Genomic DNA, 27,134 nt, shown 5'->3' on the forward strand with positions numbered 1-27,134 from the left:
ATTCAAACTGTCCAATCATAAGGTTGTTCTGCTTGCTTACTTCGCTTTCCCCTTTCCTCTTTTCAAAAGCCACAATAAAGGCTTCTGCCCTTTCTGCCTGCTCATGTGGCTTCGGTGCTTCCCTCTGTGGCCCTGCCTGCCATGCCTTGCCTCCTGTTTCTAGGGGACTGTGAACATAAAAAACCTTCCTTCATGGCATTTTGTGTCTGTGTGTTGTACTATATCTGCTCAAAACAATTTCCAGGTACATTTTTAGACAACAGGCTGGAAGAACAGCAGCAAGTAAGACACACCAAATCTGTCCTTGAAAAGCTGAAGATCCTTGAAGGAGCTTATATTTTAGCCTAGGGTTTATACATTTGCATGCGCGTGGGCTCTAAAATAAATGGAACCTAGATGTGACCAAGCACCATTCTTTTCTTCCCCATCTGGGTATTTTCTGCTAACATATGGGATAAAGGTAGTAGATGAGAATTGGGGAATCAAGGATTTAATCCTAATTCTCTTTTGCCTGGATAAAGAGCAGACTCTGCCTAGAGCACACTCCACCTACTAATGCCTAGGCTGGGGAGAAAGGACCAGGATGGGGTCCTTTTAATTTTATCTTGCCACATGATTAGGAAGATGCAAGATGATTAGGAAGAGGTGTGGTGACTCACACCTGTAATCCCAGCACTTTGGGAGGCTGAAGCAGGAGGATCCCTTGAGTCCAGGAGTTCAAGATCAGCCTGGGCAATATAGGGAAACTGTGTCTCTATAAAAAATTTAAAAAATTAGCTGGGTGTGGTGGCACACACCTGTATTCCCAGTTACTCGAGAGACTGAGGTGGGAGGATTGCTTGAGCCCGGGAGTTTGAGGCTGGAGTGAACTGTGATCATGCCACTGCATTTCAGCCTAGGTAACAGCGGGAGAGCCTGTCTCAAAAGAAAAAAAAAAAGGAGGGGGAGGGAGATGATTAGGAAGACTTACCAATGTCTTTCCTGAGTGCTTCCTGCCTTACCAGTTTTCCTTAAACTAAACTTGCACTGGATGGTGACAGAAGTGTGAAAGGAAAGTAACTTTTGGGGCCCCCAAATCACTCAGCTAAAGGGAAAAGTCAAGCTGGGAACTGCTTAGGGCAAACCTGCCTCTCTATTCTATCCAGTCATCCCTCTGCTCACTGAGATAAATGCATATCTGATTGCTTCCTTTGAAAACGCTAATCAGAAACTTTAAAAAATGCAACTTTCTATAACCTGGAAGCCCCTCCCCACTTTTAGTTGTCCTGCCTTTCCAGAGCGAACCAATGTACATCTTACATATATTAATTGATGTCTCATGTCTCCCTAAAACGTGTAAAACCAAGCTGTGCCCCAACCACCTTAGGCACATGTCGTCAGGACCTCCTGAGGCTATGACATGGGCACATGTCCTTAACCTTGGCAAAATAAACTTTCTAAATTGACTGGGACCTGTCTCAGATACTTGGAGTTCACAGAAGTATTTAAAATTTAAATGGAGGATCAGGCAGATCTTACAAAGCAGTGTAATGTGGAGGGAACAGAAGTCATGCCTAGGTCTAACCTACTCTTCTTCCCATGCTCTTCTTCTCCCATGCTCCCCACATAGCACAAAAGAGGCTCTATTGAATTAGACATTTTGCTTGAATGCCTCTCAAAGATGCTCTGCTCACTCCCCATTCTCCCAGATACCTTCCTCTTATCCTTGTGTCTGCTTGTCAGTCCACTGTCTTACTCTGTTCCCTTAGTAAGAGAGTTTCTTCCTGACTCTTCTCAAAGGAAGAGGCTATGGACCAATACAAATGAAACCTTCCACTGCCCCAGCCCTGCCCACATGGGGCAGGTGGACCCAGAGCCTCTTGAATTGGAGAACTGGTAGAGGCTGCTTCCACAGCCAGTATCCCCACAGTGAGAGCAGAGGCTAATCTCTCCAGTTCCCTCAGAGGAAAAATCCCTCAGCAATGCAGGTGTTTCTTCTAGACAACACAGTCCAGCCTCACATGAAGAAAGCTTATTCCTCCCATTAGCATGGGTTTGGCTATGTTCTCTTCAAAGCAGTAATCCTTGCTTTATTTCATCAAGAAGCCTCTGACCACTCTGGGGCTTGGCTTGCCTCATGAGTCATGTTGCCGGCAGGGAGTTCCTTTGTCTTGGTCATCCGGGGCAGCTTTCTGGTCCAAATCTTTGTTTTTTTTTTTAGATGGAGTTTCACTCTTGTTGTCCAGGCTGGAGTGCAATGGCACGATCTTGGCTCACTGCAACCTCCGCCTCCTGGGTTCAAGCGGTTCTCCTGCCTCAGCCTCCCAAGTAGCTGGAATTACAGGCACCCACCTGGCTAATCTTTTGTATTTTTAGGAGAGATGGGGCTTCACTATGTTGGCCAGGCTAGTCTCGAGCTCCTGACCTTGTGATCCACCCACCTCGGCCTCCCAAAGTGCTGGGATTACAGGCGTGAGCCACTGTGCCTGGCCACTGGTCCAAATCTCTTAACCAGCAGAAGGGAGGAAAAGAGAAAGTGGGAAAGTATGTGAGCTCATCCCTCCTGCCTGTGATTTTCTCACACTGCGTCCATTCCTCCATTCATCATATGTCTTCAGAAGGCATGAACAAAAGGCTAGGAGAACAGTAGTATTAGGTCAGAATATTTTCCCCACTTGTATCTGGTCTTGCAAGAAACAGCTGATTTGCACAAAGGATTTAATTGAAGTGAGTTTAATAAATGGACTATTAACAGAGGTGCAACAGCCTTAAGGGAACTCGGCAAAGAGTGGTGAAGACCAGGGACAAGCACAGCAGGAAACCAATGCCACTCATAGACGCGTAGAAGCAAGTGGTGATGGTGTTACCAGACCCCTGTGAGAGCCGCAGCTGTGGAGGAGGGAACACTTGAAAGTCCCGTGGCAAAGAGGAATGCAGCCACTGCAAAACCATGTCCCAACAAGGAGTCGCAGTGGGATAAATAGGCTGACCTGGCTTCCTGCCTTCTAATCCCCAGTCAGCACCAACCATCAGCCAAACCCAACTGGAAGCCAGAGGACAAGGAGGGTCAGATGACACAGTCTGTAGGCGTCAGCCTCCCAGAGCACAAGCCAAGGCAAAGGGTGGAGAGTGGAGGGGCAAACATAGAGGAACCAACACACAGTCAACAATCAGAAGTGAAAAATGTTTGGCTTATCCCACAAAGCAAACCACTGTGTTCAGCTTATTACGACTTTCTGTTAGCATACTGGACTTCTGTATGCACCAGAAGAAATGCAACATTACTTTGTGGAAGTTCAATAGACAGATGGCATCTAGGGCACCCAGTGCCTCATCTCTTGATGGGTGGGATTTGGATTTTCTTTCCACAACCCTCACAACATGTCTCCTTACTCTACATTCTACATCTGTGCCAGGGACAAAAAATTCTGCATCAGCATGTTTCTAGCATCCAGGTTTTTTTGTTTTTGTTTTTGTTTTTTGAGACAAAGTCTCGCTCTGCTGCCCAGGCTGGAGTGCAGTGGTGTGATCTCGTCTCACTGCAAGCTCCGCCTCCCTGTTTCACACCATTCTCCTGCCTCAGCCTCCCAAGTAGCTGGGACTACAAGTGCCCGCCACCATGCCCGGCCAATTTTTTGTATTTTCAGTAGAGACAGGGTTTCACCGTGTTAGCCAGGATGGTCTCCGTCTCCTGACCTCGTGATCTGCCCGCCTTGGCCTCCCAAAGTGCTGGGATTACAGGCATGAGCCACCGCGCTCGGCCAGTATCTAGGTTTTTAGGAAGGCCATCTTCTTCAATGCTCTCCCCCACCTGCTACATCAGGAATCACCCAACAGCATTGCTGACAGGTTATTGAGTCTGATTAGATACTTTGGTGACAAACTGCTTACAACCTCCAGAGGGAAACTTCTATCATTTAACAACTCTGTTTTAAAAAAGTTCACAGGCCGGGGTGGTGGCTCATGCCTATAATGCCGGCACTTTGGGCAGCCAAGGCAGGTGGATCTCCTGAGCTTAGGAGTTCGAGACCAGCCTGAGCAACATGATGAAACCCCCTTTCTACCAAACATACAAAAATTAGCCAGGCATGGTGGCACATGCCTGTGGTCCCAGCTACTTGGGAGGCTGAGGTAGAAGGATGAGTCCAGGAGGTGGAGGTTGCAGTGAGCCAAGATCATGCCACTGCACTCCAATCTTGGTGACAGAGTGGGACCCTGTCTCAAAAAGAAAAATAATTAATTAATTAAAAGGTTAACAGTAAGCCACAACAATATTTATTGAAAAATTTCCCCTTCTCAGTGACAGTTTTATTTAATATCAAAGTTAGGTTCTTAAAAGATAACTTAAACGTTAAAATTCTCTCAGTTTTACATATAACTTCAAGATGATTTAACACCGTTGGTACCATTTGGCCATGTTTTCATCCTCCCGAAATGTTTTGTTAAATGGGGTCTGGAATCCCAGAGATTCTCATCTGCTGCTGCTATGAAACAAAATTAACTCAAGAGTGGAGTGAAGGTGTTAGGTCAAGGGGGTGAAAACATTAATTGAGGACAAAGACTAGATACTTTTAGGGAGAGGGATAGGGATACAATGACGTCGTTATAGAATTACAAGCTAAAGTTCACAAAGGAAAAGAATCAGTGTAAGATGAAACAGGGAATGTTTGCAGCACTCAAGAACAAAAAAAAAGTTCTGAAAAAATAAAACTGGAAGATTCAGGGATAGTTTCCATTTATTCCTAGGGATCTGCTCTCACTCTTCTCTCTTCTGCTCTGTGCCCTAAGTTGACCTGGGATGGATTACATGGACTGCCCTGTGGCGTCTGATTAGGTTCTGGTTAGCCCCTGGGAGACCCTAGGCAGAAGGTCAGACGGGAGAAGAGTAAGGCTGGAATATTTATCTGCTTCCATCTTTCTCCCTGTGGGGTCTCTGCAGGCTGGCTGCATCGCTGTACTCAAGGCCTCTATCGGACCTCCCCCTCCGCACAATTTTCTCTCTGGATTCCGGTAATTCTCTGTCCTTCAGACCTGGGGCACTGCCTAACCCTGAGGTTTCCTACACACTGCACACAACTTCATAAACAGTCTTGTTCATTATTAAATTACTCAATTCCAATATGCTGTTTGTTTTCTGCCAGGACCCTGATTAACACACTCAGTCTCATTAGCCTCCCAACACATGTTTATTGAGTAACTACCACATGCCAAGGAGGAATAAAATGATTAATTAGAGAATCAATGCCTTCAATAGGGCAGTCTGAGAGTGGAGACAGCCAGAGAAGCAGATCATTATATTACATCCTGACAGGTGACACAAGGAGGCACTGGATGGGGAGGTCAGTGGGATATAAAAGTCTGGGCAGGGGCAGACTCAGGGAAGGTTTCTCAGTGGAGATGGGGGTCAGGGAAATTTAGAGGTAGTGGTGTGGGTAGGAAGTGGTCAGAAGCTGCCAGAGCAGTTTACAGCCAAGGACATCAGGGCCAGTCAGGTTGTGGTAAGAGACTGGTAGGGGGTACTAGGCTGGACCAGATCAAAGAAAGCCTTGTGCTGGGGAAAGGTATCCTTCTCTTCCATTTGCTTACTCTCCCCACCAAGGGAAAGATAATGACACAGGTGAGGTCTACAGCCTCTTACTCTGAGCCCTTAATCCTGCCCTACTACGATGGCTTGCCACTCCTATTTCCTTAGCCTGCTTTGAAAATCATCCCCATATACTTCCTGCACATTCTAAGGTCTTTCAAGATGGCAACAAGACAATACAGCAAAGTAGTCCTTGGAGATGAGCTACAGAAGAGGGCTAGAAGTGAACATTCCCAAATGCATTCTGGAAGCCCTGGCAGTCAGAACCCCTTTTCTTATAATAGCATTAGACAATGCTGACACTGTCTTCGTCCAGTGGAGAAGGGTGAGGGTAATGTTGGAAAGACGGCAGGGAGTGAGCTTCACTTCATCAAGGAGGGGCTTTGGTTCAAATCGGTTTGGGTGGGCGGGCACTTTGAAAATCCATTTGTCACACTAAAGGGCAAGTCCAGGTCCAGGAGGTTCCTGTCTTCCCTCTCTCAACAGCAAACTGCAAGTAGTTTCATTGCAGGATAAGGCCAAGCCCACTGCTGCCCATGCTGTTTTTGTTTTGTTTCCAGACAGAGTCTAGCTGTCACCAGGCTGCAGTGCAGTGGTGCGATCATAGCTCTCCTGAGCTCAAGTGATTCTCTTGCCTCCACCTCCCAAAGCCCTGGGATTACAGCTGTGAGACACCTTATGGGGACCCGGTTTACTGGGTTTTTTGGTTTTTTTTTTTTGAGACAGAGTCTCACTGTCACCCAAGCTGAAGTGCAGTGGTGCAATCTCAGCTCACTGCAGCCTCGACCTTCTGGGCTCAAGTGATCCTCCTTCCTCAGTCCCCCAAGTAGCTGGGGCTACAGGTGCACGCATTTGTATTTTTAGTAGAGACAGGATTTCGCCTTGTTGCCCAGGCTGGTCTCAAACTCCTGGACTCAAGTGATCTGCCCGCCTCAGCCTCCCAAAGTGCTAAGATTACAGGTGTGATCCACTGTGCCCGGCCTTTACTGTTAACTTAAAACAAAAAATTATAAATTTGAAAAAAGAGGAGATTTTATTTCTTATAAAAGGTTATAGCCTGCATGGTGGCCATTCCATAGGCTGATAAACACAGCCTCTGGCCTAAGACCGGAGACAGGCACTTGGAAGGCAGAGGGGTTGGGGTAGGAGCTTTATGCTGAACAGTTTGGCCAAACATACATACGTAACAGGTTATAGGAGGAGCTATGAATATTAATGGAGGTGGTCCTTACACATGCATATTGAACAAACATGCATGTAACATGTTCTCTTTGGGGTGGAGACTTAACATTTAATTGTATTACTTCAAATACATTTAAATGTATTACTTCAAACCTATGCTTCAAAAGGTCTTTTCAGGACGTGAATGCATACAAGTGCACGATCCCTGTACACTGGCCAGAACCAGTCCATGGTCGGTGGTCTTCTTATCACGAAAAAGTTCCTGAAATCAGTCCAGTGAAAGCTGTAGTTCTGGCTGGTGCAACGGGGGTTCAGCTGGTCAGCGTCTGTGAGCTGATTAAGTTGTAATTGTTTTAATATTGCTTATCTCAAGTCAGTGCTTGTTTAGCCTCTAGAGAAAAAGAAAACCTTTGTGGCAGTTAGACCATAGTTTATTCCTTAAGTGTAGGAGTGTGTGACTTAGGTCCTTTTTATAATTTGATGTCTTATTGCTACAAACAGTCTGTTCTGTCCGCCTTATGATTTCTATTTTAAACATTAATGCTAGTCAGCTGTTGAGTCTAAATTCCAAAAGGGAGGGGGTAGACTTCCCTTCTGGCTGTAGCTAGAAACTCAGCTTTAAGGTTTTTCTGGGGTCCGCTTGGCCAAGGGGGTCCATTCAGTCAGTGAGGGGCTTAGAATTTTATTTTTAGTTTATACCACCTTACAGGTTCCTCCTTAACACCCTTTGATGTCAGAGACAGCCAATTCTCTAGCACTGTGGCTAAGGAGGCTTCATTAGTAGTTAAAAGCACACACATAACCTTACCCAACGGATCCCTCTCTTCTCTTAACCAAGAGGGCGCACCACTGCCCTACTCAGCCTCCCCACAAATAAGGACGAGACATGGGAAGCGTTAAAAGCAAGTGGTGAGTATAAAATCCTCGGAATTTTCTCTTTGAGCAACTAACTAGGTCTGTTACTGAAGCCCTCTGCGAGCTTGGATGCTGGGCGAGGGAGAGGGTGAGGCCACCAGGCAGTGAGCGCCCTCGGCGGCCGCGTGATCCCGGGGGTGGGGCCCGTTTCTGAGTTGGGGCCAGCTCCCCACCCCCAAGGGGCCCCACATTCCGGGCCAGCAGCCCAGAAAGTCCCTCCCTGCAGGCGGAGACAGCCCCAAGAAGTCGACGCCCCGGTCCCGCCGCCCGGCCACTACCCAGAGGGCTGCCGCCGCCTCTCCAAGTTCTTGTGGCCCCCGCGGTGCGGAGTATGGGGCGCTGATGGCCATGGAGGGCTACTGGCGCTTCCTGGCGCTGCTGGGGTCGGCACTGCTCGTCGGCTTCCTGTCGGTGATCTTCACCCTCGTCTGGGTCCTCCACTACCGAGAAGGGCTTGGCTGGGACGGGAGCGCACTAGAGTTTAACTGGCACCCGGTGCTCATGGTCACCGGCTTCGTCTTCATCCAGGGCATCGGTACTGGCACCTCCTGGGGGGTGCGGGGAGGAAAGCGGGGAGAGCGGCGGGGGCAGAGGGTCCTCCGTGAAGCCCTTTCCAGCTGAGGAAGTGCTGGAGGATCGCGGGGCCCGGAGGAGTGCGGTGAGGAGCGCGCAGGAAGCCAAGTCGGCGGGGCGGGAGGGAGGCTGGCTGGCTCTGGGGCGGGACAGAGCTGCGGTTCGGGCGGATAGCAGTGAACGCGGGGCCGGGGGTGCGCGGTGGAGACGCGCTGCTGGGGGCGGCGGAGCGGGGCCGGCCCCGCTTGGTTAACTCTTTGCGGCGAGTGGCTAGGACGCATTGGAGGGGCCTCCAAGACCCAGAAACTTGAGCCCGGGCGCGATGCCGGAGCGCCGCGCAGTTGGGCCGCTGCAGCCCACGCCCCCCGGAAAGTAGCCCCTGTGGACCGAGCCTGCGCAATTGGGGGCGCGGAAACACTTTCGCCTCAGCCTTTTGCTGAACTTGCTTCCAGGCTGCAGATGAGGAGGGGAAGGCAGCAGGGAAAAGATTGCCGGAGCGAGAATTTGCCCGTATTTGTAACATCCTCGGCCCTGGGTGAAGGGGCTGGCCAAGCGAGGGCGAGTGAAGCATCCTCCCTGGGTTCCTCTCCTCCTGGAGTGTTAAACTCAGTCGAGTCCGGGAAGCTGCCAGGACTTCAAAGTGTGTTTCGCCGCCCTGCCCAGTCATTGGACGGTCTTGAGCCCGACTTGTTTATGTGGCAGCAGAGTGGCGAAAGTTCCCCCTCGGGGCTTCCTATTGGGCACTGGCCCAGCATTCCGGGTGGGAGATGCCCGGAGAGGGCCCGCGGCTGCCTGGCACCGAGGGATGCCTCTGCTCGGGATGCCCCCGGCGCGAGCTGCGTCCGTGTTTGGCCCGCAGCGAGCCAGCCCCGGGCCTGCATTCTCTGGGCTGAGGCTGGCGCGGGGGTGGGGCTCAGCAGTCGCTGGCAGTGTTTGTTGTCGTTGTGTAGTGCCTCTCACAATGTCCTGACAGCTTCCTTCGGTTTCGCTTTTGGCGCAAACACCATTTATTTGTAACCACTTCCCCAAAGGCACGGCCTTGAGAAAGTAGTTAGAGAAAGGCAGCAAGGGGTGGAGTGGGGTTGTGTCGCAGAAAATAATGGAGAGGAGTAGCAAGGGTTTGGAAAGATATGCCCACTGGCCGAAATCTCTAGCTTTGCCTCCGGGCAGGCTGCCTTTTCTTCATCAAATATTTAACTCCCCACAAACGAGTGTGCAAAAGAGCGCTGACCTCATTCCTAAAGAAAAGTGATTTTGGCTTTTGTTTTTGTTGGTTGTTTTAAATTTGTACTGCAGCTTTCGCAAGTGTGGCCAGCATTCTCCTACTCTGGAATGTAGTGGAAGGTGTTACTAACCCTCAGCATTCAAAGGCTTCCCTGGTGTGAGATCGGCATCAGGGTGTGAGCACCACTGGGCACCTACGGCATTTCGTTGCGTAACTCTCAGTTATTTTGCCACTACTCTTCTAAGAGAAAAACATACTCAAGTTCCAAAGTAACTGTCAGAAGCACTCTTTCCTTCATGGTGGAGCCCTTAAGTTTGGCCCAGAGCTGTCTACACCTTGTTTGCTCAAAGATTAGAGCCAGTCTCCTCTTCTACCCAATTCTTCAGAGCAGCTTCTAATACCAAAAAGCTTTCTGGAGGTCTTAGAATATCTTCTCATAATTGAGGGTAAGGGAAACACAAGTGTTATTACTCGTTGCCTGACTTACCACAGAGGAGAAGACATCAGAATAGCTAATAGTGATTGCATGCTGTGTCACCACTAAGTGCATTATTGTCACATGTATGTAAGAGTAAACTGAGGCAGAGAAGTTATGTAACTTACCCATGAAAGTTGTTTTAAGTCTTTTCAGTGACCTTATCGTCAAAGTTGGATTCTCTGCTTTTATGGCAATATGCCATAAAAGATTTGGCAATTCTGCCAAATCTTTTTAGACAGCGAAAACCTTCATCTAAAATAAGTTTTGAAACTCTTCATTCATGTTAGAGTCCAGTATACAGTTTTCCTAAAAGGTTTTTTAATTTCTCTAAACTTTGTACTTCTCTTAATCTGTTCATACTTAACTCTTGGACAAAAATGTGTAAATTTTGGCAATTTTCATCTGCTGCTCTTATGAAAATCTTGTTTCTTTTTTTCTTTCTTTCAAGACGGAGTCTTGCTGTGTCGCCCAGGCTGGAGTGCAGTGGCGCGATCTTGGCTCACTGCAACCTCCGCCTCCCAGGTTCAAGCAATTCTCCTGCCGCAGCCTCCCCAGTAGCTGGGATTACAGATGCCTACCACCACGCCCAGCTGATTTTTGTATTTTTAGTAGAGACGGGGTTTCACCATGTTGGCCAGGCTGGTCTCAAACTCCTGACCTCAAGTGATCCGCCTGCCTCAGCCCCCCAAACTGCTGAGATTACAGATGTGAGCCACCGTATCCGGCCGATCTTGTTTTCTTTAGGTTCAATTACTGTATTTGTATCAATGGTCCAGAGTTTGTCCCGTCATTACTCATCCTGTTTCCTGTTTGGATCCTGGATGTGCAAATCACTTTAATCATGTAATGCATTTAATTGACATGAGCATAAATGTTTTCATACATGTAGGCACATGCATAGTTCTCCCCAGTTCTTTCATATCTTGGCCCACCCACCCACATTCCTCACCCTAAGTATTAGGAAGGCGCCAGTGGAAGGAGGGGGAGTAATAAATAAACTTTATAGGCTGCGAGGGACCCACACGTTACAGACTCGCCATGTTATAACACTTTTTTTTACCGTGTGTGATTGCTGCAAGGAGGAAAATTTTAGGCTATGAGATTTCAGTCTCTAACAAAGAACACGATGTAATGGAGTTCTTCTCTTCTGTAATACACAAATATTTGGAGATGGGAAGGCTAAAGTACAGTTATTACTCTAAGTATAAAATGCTTTAGAAATGCAATATACAAATAGTAAACAATATTTGAAACTAAGAACAAGTATAAGTCCTTTGAAACACCTTTAAGAAGTAAGCTCTGGGCCGGCACAGTCCAGCTACTTGGGAGGCTGAGGCAGGAGAATTGCTTGAACTCGAGAAGCGGAGGTTGCGGTGAGTCGAGATCTCGCCATTGCACTCCAGCCTGGGCAACAAGAGCGAAACTCCCGTCTCAAAAAAAAAAAAAAAAAAAAAAAAAAAAGAAGTAAGCTCTGGCCGGGCACGGTGGCTCACGCCTGTAATCCCAGCACTTTGGGAGGCCGAGGTGAGTGGATCGCCTGAGGTCAGGAGTTCGAGACCAGCCTGGCCAACATGGTGAAACACTGTCTCTACTAAAAATACGAAAATTAGCTGGGCGTGGTGGCAGGCACCTGTAATCCCAGGTACTCAGGAGTCTGAGACAGGAGAATTGCTTGAACCTGGGAGGTGGAGGTTGCAGTGAGCCAAGATTGTGCCACTGCACTCTAGCCTGGGAAACAGAGTGAGACTCTGTCTCAAAAAAAAAAAAAAAAAAAAAAAAAAAAAAGGTAAACTCCAAAGAAGCAAAGCTAACATAGAAGTTACAAAACAAATCTCCCTCTCCTTCTTTATTCCCCTTTCCCTTTCTTTCTCACCCTCTCTCTCCTTGTCCCATTTTCTCCTCTGTGTCCCTCTCTCCCTCTCCCTCTCCCTTCCTTTCCCTCTCTCTCTCCCCACCTCCCATACTCCAAGTATATTTTGGAATATGTATATATTCTAAATTAAAGTATAACAGCTCATGGGAAATCTAAAACTAAAATAAAATTTTAAACTAGTGGGAAATCTAGCTAACAGACTCTAACATGAATGAGGAAGGGTTTAGAAGAGGCTTTGTGCTTCTCTGAAAGAAATGTTTCCCATGAAATAAGTACACTACTAGGAAATCAGAGAAACGAACCTTGAAAAGAAGGCCACAGAAAAGCCTGAAACAAACGCTGTCAAAGTGGCTGTTGACCTTTTAAAAGGTTCAGCAAGGTGGAATGTGTTCTTTAGTGAAAGGTAGAAAATTCAGGTGTCTAAATTTGGCGAAAAGAAGTCTTGGCAATTCTATACTCCTTCCTTTCCTGTGTAGAACTCCTTTTACTGTATAAACTGAAGGGAGAGAAATTAAATAGTTTAGTGATCTCAAGTTGATTTCGTGAGAGAATATAACTACCTTTAAGTAACATTTAAAAGACTAACAGAAATTAAGAGCAGTTCTTAAAAAGCAGTTGGGATATCCTATTAATTTATCTAAAAGTGACCACATTCCAAGATTACTTAAATAGACTTGAAAAGGCTCTTGGGGTAAAATCCAGCAAATAAGATAATGGAGAAAGTGCCCCAAATACCTACTCTAAAAGAAGCTTCAGGGACACCATTGATAATAAAACCTATCAATCTTAGTGATACAAGGGTTTTTACAAAGCGTAAAGAGATGATTTAAAGAAATTTTGTGACCAAAACCACAAAAAAATCCCCAACATATTTTTTTGTTGTAAATAAATACACATAGATTTTTAAATAATGCAACCAATAAAAATGTTTTAGATATGACTGTGATGCTCAGTGCTATATCCCCAGTACCTAGAATAACACTGAGAACTGGCACATGGTAGACGAGTAAGTGGTTGTTGAATGAATGAGTGATTATTTCTGTACCATCATTGGATTGTTAGTAACAAAATGCAATTTACAGCCACTTATTTGTGACAATAATAATAGTGTCTAAAGTAAACACACCCTCGCTTTTCCCTAGTGATTCTCCTGTTCAGCCAGTTTAAAAGCACTGGCTTAGTCAACCTCCAGGAAGAATGGACATCATATTGCACTGGAAATGCATCTTTATTCTGAGGCCTCTAGCTGATGAGAATGTTGCTGCTTAAGTACAATCTGTACCTCCTCTTCCCTTCATCCCAGTTCTCCCTCCTTTTTCTGCATCATTAAGTTTCTCCCCCAACTGGCTTATTTCCAACATGTTATAATTTCTATCATCTTCGAAAACAAAACAAAGCAAACCAAAACAAAATCACTCTTGACCCTGTATGTCTCTCAGCTACTGCCTCAATTCTCTGCTTGCCTTACTACAAACTTTTTGAAATTTTTGTCCATACCTGCAGTTTCTAGCTCCTTTCTTCCTGTTCTTTCTCATGTTGCTAATTCCATTGGTCAATTCTCAGTCCTCATAGTGTTTGAGTGGAAGGCAGCATTTGACATAATTGACCCCTCACTCCTCCTTGGGACACTTTTTTTTTTTCTTATTTTTGTTTTTGAGATGGAGTTTTGCTCTTGTTGCCCAGGCTAGAGTGCAATGGTGTGATTTGAGCTCACTGCAACCTCTGCCTCCTGGGTTCAAGTGATTCTCCTGCCTCAGCCTCCAGAGTAGCTGGGATTACAGGTATGCACCACGATGCCCAGCTAATTTTGTATTTTTAGTAGAGACGGGGTTTCTCCACGTTGGTCAGGCTGGTCTTGAACTCCTGACCTCAGGTGATCCGCCTGCCTCAGCCTCCCAAAGTGCTGGGATTACAAGTGTGAGCCACCGCGTCTGGCCGGGACACTTTCTTTACTTGGCTTCTCTTTCTTCACCTGGTAAGTTGGGTGGCTTCCAGGACACCTGATTCTCATGGCTCTTCTCTCTTTCCTGGCTGCCCAATCCTCAGTCTCCTTTGCTGGTTCTTCCTCATCTTCCTGATGACTTCAGGTTAGAGTGCTCAAGCCTCAGTCTTCTGACCACTTTTTTTCTACACTCACTTCTTTGGTGGTCAATCTTATCCAGTCTCTTCTTGGCTTTAAGTACTATCTATACACTGAACCCTCTCAAATTTGTATATTCAGCCCAGACTTCCCTGAACTCCAAACCCAAATGTCTATTTGCCTACTCAAACTCTCTACTTGAATATCAAATAGGCATGTCCAAATCTCAGCTCTTGATCTTCCTCATGCCTGCAAAACCAACTCCTCCCATAGGTTCCACCATCTCAGTAAATGGCAACTTTATCCTGGTAGCTGTTCAGGACGAAATTATGCAGTCATCTGTGATTCTTCTCTTCCATACTTCTCAGCCATTTCACTAGAAAATCTTATAGAGTCTGAATTCAAAATACAGTATTATCTAAATTCTGATCACTGACTATTAATTTATCGTCTGTCTTTTCCTACTAGAATATAAGCTCCCAGAAGGAAGGGATTTTGTCTGTTTTCTTCAATGCTGTATCCATAGCATTACCTAACACATAATAAACATTCAATGAGTATTTACTAAATTGATGGAAGTTTGGCCAATTCTTTAAACCAGAGGGTCACACCAACAAGGATCGGTGTACAAAGTAAATAGATGAAGTAGATTTAGTATACTAGTATACAGCACCCACCAGGGTGTCTTTCTGGATTCAACTAAACATTCAGACACGAGAGACTACTGCCAGGGGTGTGGCTCACGCCTGTAATCCCAGCACTTTGGGAGGCCAAGGCGGGTGGATCACCTGAGGTCGGGAGTTCGAGACCAGCCTGACCAACATGGAGAAACCCCATCTCTACTAAAAATACAAAATTAGCCAGGCAGGGTGGTGCATACCTGTAATCCCAGCTACCCAGGAGGCTGAGGCAGGAGAATCACTTGAACCCAGGAGATGGAGGTTGCGGTGAGCTGAGATCATGCCATTGCACTCCAGCCTGGGCAACAAGAACGAAACTCTGTCTCAAAAAAAAAAAAAAAAAGAAAAAAATAGACATGACATGAGAGACTATTGAGACCATACTGGACACTAGTCTACTCAGAAGGATGTAGGACAGAAGCCAGAGCTTGCTGGCAGGACAGTGGCTGGGCAGTGGCAGTGGGCATCCTTGCAGCAGCAGTCATCATAGCCCTCAGTAAGCTATCCTTTCCTCAGGTAACAGCTCGGGCACCAGGAGATGAGATCTGCACTGGTGAGATCAGAGCTTAAAGTTCCCATGCCCCATAGGAACCATTGTCTTTTGTAGTACTCTGTATGCCTAGTTCTATGATCCCTGCAAGGGATAGGTAGTAGGTTGAATAGTGTCCCCCAAAAAGGTATGTCTAAATCCTGATCCCAGGTATCCATGAATGTGACGTTACTTGGAAATAGGATCTTTGCAGATGTTAACTATGGATCTCAAGATGAGATCACCCTGGATTTAGAGTGGGCTCTAAATCCTATGACTGGTGCCCTTATAAGAGAAAGGAGAAGGAGATTTGAGACAAAGACACACAGAGAGGAAGGCTATGTGAAGACAGGCAGAGATTGGAGTGATTTGGCCACAAGCCAAGGAAAATGGAGAATTGTCGGCGCCCCTAGAGGCCGAAGAGGGTATGGCATGGCTTCTCCCTCAGGACCATCCTGCTATTGTTAACACCTTGATTTTTAATTTCTGGCCTCCAGAACTGTGAGAGAATAAATATGTTGTTTTAAGTTACTAGATTTCTGGTAATTTGTTATAGTAGCTCTAGGGGATTAATATAGGCTATAACAGTTATCACTGCACTCTGGGAAGCCCAAAGTATTGGCATCGTCATCAGGTATTTACAGATTTTTCATTGTTTCTCTTAGTCCAGACACAGTTTACCAACTGGGTCAGTTTTTATTATAACCAGCGTTGCCTAATAACTGGTGACAAACCACTTTATCTGTTTACTAGGACAGTTAATTAAAGGTCAAATCCTCATGCAGCAGAGTATAGGTGTACACTTGTGTGAGAGGTGGGAACTGTAGGGAACTAGAGAGTGCTCACTCCTGGCAAAACAGGAAGCTTCCACTTAGCCCCAGTGGATCGTGGCTACCTGAGGATGCCAGTCCAAGGTGGCCAGGGCTTGTCATTCTCCCGAGAGAATCCAGATTTTAAAAAAATTGGTTCAAACAAAAACTAAACCAGTCACGAAAACAAAACAAAACCCCCAAAACACTGGGCTGATCAAACAAAACAACATCTTTGGAACAAATTCCAGTCCATAGCTTCCAGTTTACAGGTGACTCCTGCTAGGGTTTTCTGACTTGACTTTGCGAGGTTTTAAATTTTTCCCTTAAAAGGTAGAACATTCTTCCTTTTTAAGAAAGATAGAGGGCCAGGCACAGTGGCTCATGCCTGTAATCCCAGGACGCTGGGAAGCCAAGTAGGGAGACAAGCCTGGGCAACATGGTGAAACCACATCTCTACAAAAAAAATACAAAAATTAGCCAGGCGTGCTGGTGTGTGTTGGTAAGTCCCAGCTACTCAGGAGGCTGAGGCTGGAAGATCACTTGAGCCTGGGAGGTCGAGGCTGCAGTGAGCCGTGACCATGCCACTGCACTCCAGCCTGGGGAATAGAACAAGACCCTGTCTCAAAAAAAAAAAAAAAAAAAAAGAACAAAAGAAAGACTAGAAATCTTTGTTATAACTTTTTTCTTTATATAGAAACTTCCTTAAAAGGTCAAAACAAGCTTTGAAATGACTATACAGACTTTGGCTGTACTTTTCTAAGTTTTTGTTGTTGTTGTTGTTCATTCAATTTCTTCATATTATCCTATCCATTTAATTAACGTATTTATTAAGTACTTACTCTGTGCCAGACACTGTGTAAAACAAATATGATACAGCTCGGTCTGCAAGCTGTTCCCATTTGATTTGGTTGGACACAAGTTATGGTTTCTTTCTTTTTGCTTGTTTGTTTTGATACAGGGTCTTGCTCTGTCAGCCAGGCTGGAGTGTAGTGGTGAAATCATGACTCACTGCAGCCTCAACCTCCCGGGCCCAAGTGACTCTTCCACCCCTCTCAAAGTGCTGGGATTACAGTTGTGAACCACTGCACCATCTCAGCTCAAATTATGATGGGGTTTTTTGTTGTTTTGTTTAGAAATGTAGGTTATATTGATCCTTAAATATCTAGAGCTGGCTGGGACCTTAAGTTCTACCCTTCATTTTAGAGACCAAATGTCTGGCCAGGGTCAGACAACTAGGTAGTATCAGAGCCAGTACCCTTTCTAATCTGTCATAATATTGATATGAGGCACAAGAAAATATAGCTGATCTTTCTGAAAACACACAATTTCTGAATATTTTTAAATGTGTAGTCAATTAATTGAATTTTTTCTTTTTCTACATGTATTTGGTACCAAGTAGCTGCCTTTGCGAGGATTTTAATCACTCAGAGATGTTTCTAGGGCTAAAAATATCTTCCAAATCATCTGAATCACTTCCTTCATTTTGACTTTCCAGAGATTTTCAGTTTCATGACATTCATGCTGTGAGACAGTTTGAATGCACAGACATGTTTCAAAGCTCTAATTCTCTTTGACAGCCACTGCAGGAATCTTTTCAAGAAGTTTATTTAAAGAAGATTCTCTGCTTTTTCATTTAAACTTAAGGTCCTTTGGATAGAATCTGGTAAGCTCTTGCGTGCAGAGGGAAATGAGTTGTGGAGACTGATAATCCTGTTCTGAGCATTCTGCCAAGGAGAGTGAAATAATACTTTATTCAAAGAGGGAAGGGAAGTGTAATGGGCACACCATGTTTAAGTAGAATTCATAAGTGTTTTAAAATTCCAGTGTACTTCAAACTCAATAACTTACTCTTATTTTATTTTTGAATTCACTTCAAGTTGTTCAGTGGGTCCAAGTGCAGAATGCTTTTTACTTATTTGAAAGGGCCATTTGGTCTTCTATTAGCTAATACTTGCATCAGCAGTACAATTTTTCTTGAGTTTTTTGATTTGTGCATTTTATGGGTCTGGCATGGTGGCTTATGCCTGTAATTCTAGCACTTTGGGAGGCTGAGGCAGGAGAATCACTTGAGCCCAGGAGTTGGAGACCAGCCTGAACATCACGGCAAAACCCTGTCTCTACAAAAAAATACAAAAATTAGCCGGGTATGGTGGTGTGCACCCGTGATCCCAGCTATTTGGGAGGCTGAGGCAGGAGAATATCTTGAGCCCAGGAAGCAGAGGTTGCAGTGAGCCAAGATCATGCCACTGCACTCCAGCTTGGGCGACATAGTGAGACTCTGTCTCAAAAAAAAAGAAGACTAAAAAATAAGTGTGTGAGGTGATGGATATGTTAATTAGCTTGATTTAACCATTTCACGATGTGTGTGTGTGTGTGTGTGTGTGTGTATATATATGGAAATATGTTGTATAGCACAAATATATGCAATTTTTAATTGTCAACTCTCTTAATTAAAAAAATAAATTGTAAAAAAAGTAAAAGAGGATTTGCTCATTTGCTGGGAATACCGAATGAACTACTGTGCTTTATTAACAATTATTCCTGTGCTTTATTTAGAATTATTTGGGCCGGGCATGGTGGCTCACGCCTGTAATCCCAGCACTTTGGGAGGCCAAGGTGGGCAGATCACTTGAGGTCAGGAGTTCGAGATGAGCCTGGCCAACATGGTGATACTCTATCTCTACTAAAAATACAAAAATTAGCCAGGCATGGTAGTGCTCGTCGGTAATCCCAGCTACTCTGGAGGCTGAGGCATGAGAATTGCTTGAACCTGGGAATCGGAGGTTGCAGTGAGCCGAGATCCCGCCACTGCACTCTAGCCTGGGTGACAAAGAGAGAGACTCTGTCTCAGAAAACAAAAACAAAAACATACTTACTGAATTCCTACTATATGCCAAGCTCTATGCTAAATACTGGGATGTGACAGTGAACAAGATAGACATGTTCCCACCCTCATGAGTCACAAGATTTAAACACAGAAGAACTAGAATCAAAATGTTTTCCATGTTTGGGGACATTTCTCTCCCTCTAAGCACTCCTCCCCTACCACACACACTTTGACAGATTCTAAATTTGCACTGCCTGCTCTAAGACAAACTTGTGTATATAAATAGTTTTGTGATGGTATATGGATGGAAAGCTGGTGTCAAACCAGAGATTACATTTTAGAGAGTATACATTTTCACATATTCCCAAGTTTTGGTTATGCAACAAGGAGCTGAGACATTTTCTTTTCTTTTCTTTTCTTTCTTTCTTTTTCTTTTTTTTTTTTTTTCCTGAGACAGAAACACCAGCTCTGTTGCCTAGGTTGGAGTGGCTCACTGGGACTACAGGTGTGCGCCACCATGCCCGGCTAATTTTTGTATTTTTTTATAGAGACGGGGTTTCACCACATTGGCCAGGATGGTCTTGAAATCCTGACCTTAAGAGATCTGCCTGTCTTGGCCTCCCAAAGTTCTGGGATTACAGGCGTGAGCCACCGCACCCAGCTGACATTTTCTAATAATTAAACCCAAATTCAAGTTACTGTATTTTTCTCTTCATTGTCTTAAGATAATTATACACAGGTTTTCATTTCTTCCTCCCTCCCTTTCTTTCTTTTTATCATGCTAGCATGTTCCACCATCAATATCTTTTATTTTAAAGGATTTAAAATGTATTTCTCATATATAATGTTTGTATTTCCCCTCATTTTCTGGGAGAAATGGAATGCCAACTAGAGCCTCTAACAGCAAACCCTTGTTTCAGTCACAAGTAGCTGTTTTATACCATTTCCCCTTCTTGTGGGCTTAGGGGACCTTTTTCTTCCTTCTCATTGAACCTCAGGAATGGTGTCTAGGTAAGTGCCAAGCCAAAGAAGCAAGAAATATTTAAATTCCACTCTCCAGGCAGTTTTTATAACGGTTGAGAATAGATTCTTGTTTAGGAAATATGGCTTGATTTGTTAAGATTGCCCTTTTCTCCCAAAGTCCACCATATTTCAGTTACTTATACATTTTAAAAAGCATGTAAACAGCTTATGCAAATGCAACATTTTGCATTTATCGTTCATTTATCCAGAGAGCATTTTGAAGCATATTGAGCTTTGCAGCAGAGCCTCTATGTAGCCAGGATAGATGCTGTGAAAACTCCATGTGCTAGAGGTCACCTGCCTCACTTGTGTGAGAGCCCCTCAAATCTCTGCAAGCCGCCTATTGAGTAGGTAAGACTAATTGGCTAGTGGGTTTGCAGGCTTATGAAAATATTGTTTTAACTTTAAAACTGGAATGAGCTCTTTCAACCATAAGAAAAAACATAATAGATCCCTAAGTACCCACGACCCAGATTTAACAGATGTTAAGATTTTTAGCAACATAAAATTTTATAAGCTGTTAGCTGGGTGTGGTGGCATACACCTGTAGTCCCAGTTACTCTGGAGGCTGAGGTGGGAGGGTGGCTTGAGCCCAGGAGGCAGAAGTTGCAGTGAGCCAAGATTGCGCCACAACACTCCAGCCTGGGTGACAGAGTGAGACCCTGTCTCAAAATAAATGAATGAATAAATAAAAATAAGACATTTTATAAGCTAAAACTTAGAGCTGGTGGGAATCAAGGATAAGACAAAGTGATGGAGGAGAGAGGTTGGAAGTAGGTGCCCTAACTCAAGCCAGAAACAAAACGAGATGGAAAAACTCTTAGAGAGACCCAGGGACTCTCAAACCATAATTATATGGGCTCATTTGGATCAGAGGTGAGCACCTCTCCTGCTTCAGAAACCCCTAAGGGCTTCCCCTTAGAGTAACAGGATAATAATTGGTGTTTGATTGATGACCCCAAATGATCAATAAAAGATTGAATGTATTCTATTCATTCTACTGCTGGACAGGGAAAGCTAGTGTGCAGCCAATTTGTGTAAATGTAAAAGGTTTTTAAAAAGCAAGTTTTGACACTTAAAGGGGGCGAAGTTCAGTTTTACAGCAAATTTGACACATTTCTCTGTGATGCTTCATAGTATTAGAAAGAGTAAGAAGTCTTCACTGGGAACACAGTTGTCTTTGAATTTTTGGCTTTATTTATTTATTTATTTTTGAGACAGAGTCTTGCTCTGTTGCCAGGCTGGAGTGCAGTGGCTTGATCTCAGCTCACTACAACCTCCACCTCCTGGGCTCAAGCAATCCTCCTGCCTCAGCCTGCTGAGTAGCTGGGACTATAGGCGCACACTACCAGGTCTGGTTTATTTTTGTATTTTTTTGTAGAGATGAGGTTTCACCATGTTGCCCAAGCTGGTCTTGAACTCCTGGGCTCAAGCAGTCTACCCACTTTGACCTCCCAAAGTGCTGGGATTACAAGTGTGAGCCACTGTGCCTGGCCCCAACATTTTTTAAAAGTAAACTTTTTACTGAAGAACAACATACACGCACAAAAGTACCTAAATCAGAAGGGATGTGTTTTTATCACACGAACACATCTGGGTACCCAGACCAAGAAGCAATATTCTATGCACATCAGAACCCCCCAGAAACCCTTGTAACTCCTTTGAGTCATGATATCATGTTAGTTACTCTTTTTTTTTTTTTTTAGACAGAGTCTCACTGTGTCACCCAGGCAGAGTGGAGTGCAATGGTGCGATCTCAGCTCACCTCAACCTCTGCCTCCTGGGTTCAAGGGATTCTCCTGCCTCAGCCTCCCAAGTAGCTGGGATTACAGGCACATGCTACCACGCCCAGCTAATTTTTTGGGTTTTTTTTTTTGAGACGAGTCTGGTTCTGTCGCCCAGGCTGGAGTGCAGTGGCATGATCTCTGCTCACTGCAACCTCTGCCTCCCAGGTTCAAGCGATCCTCCTGCCTCAGCCTCCCAAGTAGCTGGGATTACCGACGTGCACCACCATGCCCAGCTGATTTTTGTGTTTTTAGTGGAGACGGGATTTCACCATGTTAGCCAGGCTGGTCTCAAACTCCTAACTTCAAGTGACCCACCCACCTTGGCCTCCCAAAGTGCTAGGATTACAGGCATGAGCCACTGCGCCCAGCCTGTCTTTTTAGCAGAGACAGGGTTTCACCATGTTGGCCAGGCTGGTCTTGAACTCCTGACCTCAAATGATCTGCCTGCCTCAGCCTCCCAAAGTGCTGGGATTACAAGTGTGAGCCACCGCTCCCGGCCTACTCTTGACTTTTAATATCAGAGATTAGTTTTTATTTTGGGAATTTTTGATATAATATGATCCAGATTGGGGAGAAAATGCTACTATGGTTCATTGTTCATAATTTGCTTTTCGAGTGTTGAAATCCTGAGTTTTTTTTTTTTTTTCCTGTATGTAGATTTTCAAGTTCACTCATCTAAAACCCCTTACCCGGAGTGGTGTTTGTATAATATGATGGTGATGATGATAACAAAAAAACAACAATATTAATTTTAAACCATGAATTGAGGAGGGACAAACTACTTAACCTCTCTGCCTCAGCTTCCTCTGTACAATAGTAATAATAATTCTATCTTCACAGAGTTGAGGTGAGAATTATAATGAAACTGTGAAGCACTTAGATGGTACTTACTACTTAGCAAGGACTCAATTGTGTGTGTGTGTGTGTGTGCATGTGTGCGTGTGTGTGTAATAAATGAGCCCAATGCAGGCAAGGGGGAGATGTGTTATTAGGTCTTCATATATCGCACATTTTTATTTTACTATTGCCTGATCACACACAGATTGCAGAAGGCTCCACTTTGTAGATAAAATGTCACTAGGTCATTGGGTAAAGAGGCATTTGCTTTCCCAGGAAACTAGAGAATTATGTAGTGTGCGCTTAGAGGAGAAAAAGCATGAGGAGGGGAAACCACAGTGTTTGAGTTGGCATCAATTTGGTTTCTAGATTTGATCAGTCTGTAGAGAGTGCTTTGTGTTTGTTTATTTAAACAATACTTATGGGTCACACATACACACAAGTAATCTAGTGAAATCTGAATAAGGGATGGAGAAGGAGGGAGAGAAAAAAATAAAAAATAAGTAAATTAAAAAAAAAAACCTGAATAAGGTCAGAGGATTGTATCAATGTCAATTTCCTGGTTGTGCTATGGTACCATAGTTATATAAGATGTTAGAGAAAACCGGGTGAAGAGTATATGAGATTTCTCTGTACTATTTCTTACAACTGCTTGTGAATCTACGATAATCTCAAAATAGTTTAAAAAATAAGTTCTAGTGTTCTATATAGCACTGTAGGATGACTAGAGTTAACAATAATATGCTATATGCTTTCAAGTAGCTAGAAGAGAGGATATTGAATGTTTTCAACAAAAAGAAATGAGTTTGAAGTGATAAATATGCTAATTACCTTGATCTGATCACTATACATTGTATGTTTTGAAACATTACTGTGTACTGCATAAATATGCACAATTATTATATGTCAAGTTAACAATTTAGGCCAGGCACAGTGGCTCACACCTGTAATCCCAGCACTTTGGGGGGCCAAGGTGGGCGGATCACCTGAGGTCAGGAGTTCAAGATCAGCCTTGTCAACATGGCAAAACTCCGTCTCTACTAAAAATTAAAAAATTAGCTGGGCGTGTAATCCCAGCTACTCAGGAGGCTGAGGCAGGAGAATCTCTGGAACCCAGGAAGTCGAGGTTGCAGTGAGCCGAGATTGCACCATTGCACTCCATCCTGGGCAACTAAGAGTGAAACTCCATCTCAAAAAGAAAAATACAGAGATTTAAAAAATACTTATGGAGGAGCTACATGCTTTGAGTCCAGGGCTGCCTTAGGCTCTGGGGATACGGTGGAGAAACAGCAAGACACATTAACGCCCTCAGAGAAGATGAAGTAGGGGTGAGAGGGGGCCTTGAGTTTGCTTTAAAAGTGTACTTTTTAAGGTATTGCATTAAATCATTTGAAAAGATTCCTTGAATATAGAAATGATTATCCAGAAAGTCTCCACATTCTCAAGGAAGTATAACCAATCGACGTTCATAGGATACCCATATACACACTAAATTTAGTAAGCAGCAGTACTTCAGGGTTGGGATTAAGTAAAAGAAATATTGTCCTAATGGTGAGGACTGTTAAGTGTTAGAATGGAACCAAAGAATAGGAAAAATGACATCCTATGCTGAAAGCTTTAAAGGGGCTGAATTCACATCTGTCTTTGTAGGTTTAGATGTGTTTCTGCCTGAAAAAGGAATAGATAATCCCTTATATTTTTATAATCCTATGAAGTTCTTGGGTGTTTGTTTGTTTTTTGAGACAGAGCCTCATTCTGTTGCCCAGGCTGGAGTGCAATGGTGCGGTCTTGGCTTATTGCAACCTCCGCCTCCCAAGTTCAAGCGATTCTCCTGCCTCAGCCTCCCAAGTAGCTGGGATTACAGGTGCCCACCACCATGCCCGGCTAATTTCTGTATTTTTAGTGGAGACCAGGTTTCACTATGTTGGCCAGGCTGGTCTCGAACTCCTGACCTCAGGTGATCCACCTGCCTCGGCCTCCCAAAGTGCTGAAATTACAGGCATGAGCCACTGCGCCTGGCCTGAAGTTTTATATATTAAAATTATAAAAGCCTTTGGTGAAGTGAGGCTCCTTTTTATTTTCTGGAATTAAGAAATGTACATGAGGCCAGGCACTGTAGCTCATGCCTGTAATCCCAGCACTTTGGGATGCTGAGGCAGGTGGTTCACTTGAGCCCAGGAGTTCAAGACCAGCCTGGGCAACATGATGGAATCCCATCTCTGCTAAAAATAGAAAAAATAGCTGGGTGTGGTGGTGCGTGCCTGCAGCCCCAGCTACTCAGGAGACTGAGGTGGGAGGATCACCTGGGCCCAGGAGGTCAAGGCTGCAGTGAGCTGTGATCGCACCACTACATTCCAGCCTGGGTGACAGAGAAAGAAAAGAAAAGAAATATACGTGATACCCTGCTGATATAGTGGAATCCATCGTCTGAGGAAGTATTCTATAAACTTTTTCAATCTGCCACACATTTCCAGATATCTAAATTTTCCCTGACACAGACTGGAGGGATGGATGGGGCAGGATTTTATCTTCAGAACAAAAATTAACTGCATGTTGGTCAAGGTGGCCATATAATTTATTGCTTAAACCAGGACACTTAAGAAAACCCTTTGTAAAAAACTTTTTTTTTTTTTTTCTGAGATGGAGTCTTGCTCTGTCACCCAGGCTGGAGTGCAGTGGCATGATCTCAGCTCACTGCAACTTCTGCCTCCCAGGTTCAAGTGATTCTTCTGCCTCAGCCTCCCAAGTAGCTGAGATTACAGGTGTGCACTACCACGCCTGGCTAATTTTTTGGTATTTTTAGTAGAGACAGGGTTTCGCCATGTTGGTCAGGCTGGTCTTGAACTCCTGACCTCAAATGATCTGCCCGCCTCGGCCTCCCAAAGTGTTGGGATTACAGGCATGAGCCACCACGCCAGGCCCATAAAAAACTTAATTGGAGTTTGTTCTACATGCAGAATGATGAATCTTCTGTCTATGACACCTGTGAAACCAGCACCTAGATTGAGAAACAGAATGTTAGTAGGAGTCTTCAAAATCCCTTGTGTGTTCCGTTGTAGTTGCTATACCCTTCCCGATGAAGGCAACTACTATCCTGACTTTTCCAATGCAGAGATGAGTTTTGCTGGTTTCTATACTTCATATAAATTGAATTACATTATATACTTGTTAATGTCTGGCTTCTTGAGATTGACATTATAGGTTGATCCATATTACTGGGTCTAGTTCTAGTCGTAGATCATTTCTTTCCATGGTGTAAATTTATTTATTCATTCTATTGATGATGGGCATTTGGGGGAGTTTCCAGGTTTTGGTTACTATAAATAGTACTGCTAATAATATTCTAGTATCTTTTGATGATCATATATACATATTTTCTTTTTGGCATATACCCGAGAGTGAAATTGCTGGACAATAAGGTATGCATAACTTTACCTTAAGTAGATACTGCCAGTTTTCCAAAGTTTTGTTCTCATTAAAGCACTCATCTGTACAACATTAGAGTTCTGACTGCTGTGTATTCATTTTGATACTTGGTGTTTTCCAGGTTTAGCCATTCAGATATGTGGTAGAGGTATTCTCACTCGGTTTAAATTTGTATGTCTCTATTGCATGGTTTAAATTTGCATGTTTTTCTGTTCCTTTCTTTTTCTTATCAAACTAAGCCTTTTTTTTTTTTTTTTTTTTTTGTCTTGCTCTGTTGCCCAGGCTGGAGTGCAGTGGTGCAATCTCGGCTCACTGCAACCTCTGCCTCCCGGGTTCAAGCGATTCTCGTGCCTCGGCCTCCGGAATAGCTGGGATTACAGGTGCATGCCACCCCATGCCTGGCTAATTTTTGTATTTTTAGTAGAGACGGGGTTTCACCATGCTGGCCAGGCTGGTCTTGAACTCCTGACCTCAAGTGATACCCCTGCCTCAGCCTCTCAAAGTGCTGGGATTACAGGCATGAGCCACTGGGCCCGGCCAAACTAAGACATTTTTAAGAAGAAAGGAGACAACAGGCATAAATCAGATTGTTAAGATTAGGAATTTGGTTTTGGATGTGGTCAGTTTGAGATGTCTGGGAAGCAAACACCGTATGGAAATACCAAGAAGACATTGGATTATGCAGGTCTGGAGCTTAGAAGACAGTTCTGGGCTGGAGATATAAATTTTTTGGAGTCCCTGCCCTGGAGACAGCATTTCAGTGAAAGAGTGAATGAGATCACCCACAGAGGGAGTGCAGAGGGAGAAAAAGCCCTAGGACCGATCCTCAGAGGCACCAAGGTTCATTCACAAGTTGGGAGTGAAGAAAATGCCAGCAAAGGAACCCCTCCACCGTCCCCTAGAGGGAGCCACTGAGAGGCAGGGGTAACATGGGGAAGAAGGGAGAAGCAAAAGCCAAGGGAAAAAGGTTTCAAAAAGGGAGTGTCCAGTGTGTCAAACTGTTCATTTTGTGTTGATTAAAAAACAAAACAAAACACATTCTGTGTCCTTTCATCTCTCCCTAGCCATCATCGTCTACAGACTGCCATGGACCTGGAAATGCAGCAAGCTCCTGATGAAATCCATCCATGCAGGGTTGAATGCAGTTGCTGCCATTCTTGCAGTTATCTCTGTGGTGGCCGTGTTTGAGAACCACAATGTTAACAATATAGCCAATATGTACAGTCTGCACAGCTGGGTTGGACTGATAGCTGTCATATGCTATTTGTTACAGGTCAGTATTGCAGTGTATTTACAAGCAAGTTATAAAAACAATTCAGAGACT

The 27,134-nt window shown here is 44.4% G+C and overlaps 2 protein-coding genes across 4 annotated transcripts in view; one reads left to right on the forward strand and one right to left on the reverse strand.

Annotated features, from left to right (window-relative positions):
* The first annotated feature begins 7,740 nt into the window (after positions 1-7,740).
* Positions 7,741-27,134, forward strand: part of LOC129031128 (plasma membrane ascorbate-dependent reductase CYBRD1) — a 35,655-nt gene continuing 16,261 nt past the window's right edge. Inside the window, exons 1-2 of one of the 2 annotated variants that reach the window (XM_054477024.2) lie at positions 7,741-8,195; positions 26,875-27,083. In XM_054477024.2, the coding sequence (XP_054332999.1) occupies positions 8,003-8,195; positions 26,875-27,083 (402 nt within the window). In that variant the 5' untranslated portion in view covers positions 7,741-8,002. The remainder of the gene's footprint in view (positions 8,196-26,874; positions 27,084-27,134) is intronic. The other variant, XM_054477025.2, reaches the window with a different exon arrangement.
* Positions 7,873-13,185, reverse strand: LOC134737692 (uncharacterized). 2 transcript variants are annotated; one of them, XM_063647620.1, is made up of 2 exons: positions 11,335-11,410; positions 7,873-10,395 (listed from the first exon to the last, which is right to left on the reverse strand). In XM_063647620.1, the coding sequence occupies exon 2, from the start codon at positions 8,898-8,900 to the stop codon at positions 8,181-8,183; it is 720 nt and encodes a 239-aa protein (XP_063503690.1). In that variant the 5' UTR covers positions 8,901-10,395; positions 11,335-11,410; the 3' UTR covers positions 7,873-8,180. The 2 variants fall into 2 exon arrangements, with proteins under 2 accessions (XP_063503690.1, XP_063503689.1); XM_063647619.1 differs by lacking the exon at positions 11,335-11,410 and adding an exon at positions 11,659-13,185 and having other exon boundaries at positions 7,934-10,395.

The sequence above is a fragment of the Pongo pygmaeus genome, chromosome 11 (assembly GCF_028885625.2).
Source record: "Pongo pygmaeus isolate AG05252 chromosome 11, NHGRI_mPonPyg2-v2.0_pri, whole genome shotgun sequence".
Taxonomy (NCBI): Eukaryota; Metazoa; Chordata; class Mammalia; order Primates; family Hominidae; genus Pongo; species Pongo pygmaeus.

Bases quoted from the DNA above. Each gene is read 5' to 3' on its own strand.
- LOC134737692 (XM_063647620.1), bottom strand. From the start codon at position 8,900: ATGACTGGGCAGGGCGGCGAAACACACTTTGAAGTCCTGGCAGCTTCC.